The sequence below is a fragment of the Acanthisitta chloris genome, unplaced genomic scaffold (assembly GCF_000695815.1).
Source record: "Acanthisitta chloris isolate BGI_N310 unplaced genomic scaffold, ASM69581v1 scaffold16716, whole genome shotgun sequence".
NCBI classification, from domain to species: domain Eukaryota; kingdom Metazoa; phylum Chordata; class Aves; order Passeriformes; family Acanthisittidae; genus Acanthisitta; species Acanthisitta chloris.
Window position 1 is genome coordinate 16,847 of NW_008678857.1, and position 3,304 is coordinate 20,150.

At 45.1% G+C, this 3,304-nt stretch overlaps 1 protein-coding gene across 1 annotated transcript; it reads right to left on the reverse strand.

Moving 5' to 3' along the window:
- Positions 1–2,280: 2,280 nt before the first annotated feature.
- FADD (Fas (TNFRSF6)-associated via death domain) lies at positions 2,281–3,231 on the reverse strand. Its single transcript, XM_009077078.1, has 2 exons — positions 2,886–3,231; positions 2,281–2,567 (listed from the first exon to the last, which is right to left on the reverse strand). Exons 1-2 carry the CDS (start codon positions 3,229–3,231, stop codon positions 2,281–2,283), a joined length of 633 nt encoding a protein of 210 aa, XP_009075326.1.
- Between the last annotated feature and the right edge of the window lie 73 nt (positions 3,232–3,304).

A 3,304-nucleotide genomic window follows, 5' to 3' on the forward strand; every position in this document is an offset into this window, starting at 1 on the left:
TTTTTAATCTCTAATAAAACCAGCTTTAATTGGCCCTGAGGTACTGCACAGATTGATGCAGTCTAGGTCATTGCTTTCGTATGCAGTAAAACATCCACAACATTCAAATCCTTACAGAAACAAGAGGGTTTTACCTTCTGAGGCAGAATATTTCTTGTAGCTGACAAGTGCTTGGCTACAAGAAGTTATTTTGACTGATCCCTAAAATATTCTGGTTCTATGCAGTAGGCAGCATACTCCTTTCTATATTCCTGATAAATCTCTCTTCTGTGAACCAGAAGACTTATTAAAAGTGGGTAAGAAAAACACATTCCCAGAGGGATTGAACTTGGAGCTGCTGCAGAGCTGTTTCACTGCACACAACTCATCATGCTCCCTTCACTTCTCTGCTCTGCTCACAAGGATTGCTTAGAGGCACGAAGGAAAAAAGTCAAAGCAAACCTTTTCTGTAGATACTGTAGAATGAAGAACTGTGTCTGTTACACAAAAACCTCCAAAACATCTAAGCTGGTCATTTAGCTGAAGTGCAGCTAATTACAAAGATACTGAGAATTAACATGGGTTGGAAGGGACCTTAAAGACCATCTAGTTCCACCCCCTGCCATGGGCAGGGACACTTTCCACTAGATCACATTGCTCCAGGCCCCATCCAACCTGCCTGGAATACTTCCAGGAATGGGGAGAAGAATCATTTAAGTAAAAAAACTTAATGAACAGGTTTTTCTGTCCTGTGGACTTACAGCAGTTTCCAGTAACTACAATTGTAGTGTACTCAAGTGTCACTGTTAAGAGGCATCAAAAAACAGAGAGGCACCAAAAACTTTCAAACTGTCAATGTCACCACATCTGTGCAGAGCAGTGACACATTACAAGCTCACGCTCAGCCTGCACAGGTATGGCACCATGTAAAAAGAACTTGAAAGGAGCTGAAAGTCACACAGCTACAGTAGCAAAAAAGAAACCTCTTCAAGTATCCAGTTAGCAGTTAGGAGGATGTTTGCAGTAACAAACAATCCCATTTGTTCAAGCACTAAGTATTTCAGAGGACTATTGCCCTCAGCACAGGGGATGGTCCTCAGAGGCCTCTACAGTCCTGCATCACTTGAAGCTTGTTCAATTTTTCCAGCCTTGGGTTAGGTGTGAAGGCCATTCCAAATTAAAGCTGAGAACCGAATCTGGTCTTGTTCATAACTTTCTTTCCTCTGTGAGTTGCTGACAACCACTTTCAAAATCATCAAGCAATTGGAGTGAATTATAAAACTGAGGAGGACTTGGAAGAGCTATGAGATCTGGAATGATCTTTGAGGAGAACAAACTGGCAGGACTGCTGATCTTCACAGGATATTGCTAGAGAAAAGTCTGTGATATAGAATTACCCTCAGTAGGGTTTCACACCCCTCCGGAAGAAGGTTTGTGGTACAGTACACACTTGTGCTACCAAGAGCTGAGCTGCACCTTCCAGCAGACATGAGCTGCCTCTGGGACACAGGTTATGAAAGAATTCCCAGAAAAGAATCCTATAGCACTCACAGCTTTAAAGAGAAGCTGCTCTGAACATCTGTGAGACAAACAAAGTCTTTGATAGTTTCAGGGGAACACTTCTTTCAGGATGATGAAGGCACTTGGTGCTGATGTTTGATTTCAATGAGTTCCATTTTCAAACCTGGGCAGATTTTTGCCAAGAAAAAGCCACTACAGTGTACAATATCCTTCTTGCACTGCAATCTTGGAGTCTGAGGTTGCAGCCACCTTAGTATCCTTTGACAGAGGGCAAACGTGTTCAATAAATTATGGAAGATAACACCTTATGCTACTCAGAAAGAAAACCCAGTACACAGCTAAAAGGTTTACTTCTTCTCCCTTTCACACTACACTTACAAGAAGCCACCAAAAAAACCCAAGATCCAACCTCCCCAAGAAATTTCACATTGCAGTTGCCTCAGAAGTGTCCCATGGATGTATTTCCAGACAAGATATATCTGAAGAGTACCTGCAGTAAAGCAAATCTTCTTCTCAGGTTGGTGGTAGAACAAAAGTGTGAGAATTTCTACAAAATGGAGTTCAGGTCTTCTAAAAGTAAAAATATCTTCAAGGAAGCACCACACTACAAAGCATTACCTGAAAGCAATCTGTTTGCATGCGAATTTTCATCAGACCACAAACCAACTTATTAAGGCATAGAAAGCAACCAGTGATAACAGTGATAACGATTTTGGTTCAGAAGAGAAGGCACTGTTTTCACCCACGTCTCTGGGGCACGGAAGTGTCTTTATATTGCTTTCATGTGTTTCCAGTGTTCAGGTGTGAGATCTTCTCTTCAACTATATCAGCCACCAGGTTCAGGTTACAGCCCCGCAGAGCTGCTATTAAGTCAGTCACCTTTGCATCTTTCCCCTTCACCTTCTGCCAGTGCCGCAGTCCCTGAAGAAGCTGCTCATAGAGGCTAAATCGATGAGCTGCCTCTATCCTATCCAGCTGCACATCCGACAGGCCAAGTTCTCTCATCAGCCTCTTCCACTCCCGCCCAACATTGTCACATATGACGTCAGTAGCTGCCTTCAGAAGGCCTGAAACAGCAGAAAGATAGCAGGTTAGTGATGGGTTTACCAAGAAATACAAGAAAACCTTTAAAAGTTGTGGGGTTTTGGGGTTGTCTGGTTTTTTTTAAGCAAAACGCTGCTGCTCTTGCTGCATTGCACATACTGCAGGAGTCACAGCACGTTCTGAAAAGCCACCGGATGTAGTTGGAATCCCAAGTACATAACGCGATTTCCCAGGGACCATAAATAAAGAGAAGGAAGAAGTTCCCACCCCGGAAAGCCCTTTGTGGACACATTGACTGCGGCTGCTGGGGAGGACGGGGGATATATTAAAAAAACACCTACGTTTCTGATGCGGATCTGGTTGATCATCGCAGGCACTAAGCTCTCCTTCCTCTTCGAACTGCTTGACCCGTAACACCAGATCTCCCCTTTCGATGCGCTCAAGCATCTTCCTTAGGAAGCTCAGGTTGTCGTTGGTGATCTCCTGCTGCTCCATCAGGATGGTGAAGAGGTCCATGCCGCTCTGCACCGACTCGAGCTTCCGCTTCTTGATCTTGTCCTGGCAAAGGAACTTCATGTTGGACAGCTCGCTGGCAGACAGGCTGGACGAGATGGAGAGCAGCAGGCTCAGCAGCGGCAGCGGACCCGCGGTGCCGGGGGCCGCGGCAGGCTGCGGGCCGAGCTCCATTCCCGTTCCCAGAGGTTTTCCCGAGGCTGCAGACAGACAGACAGAGAGACCGACAGACAGACAGACAGACAGA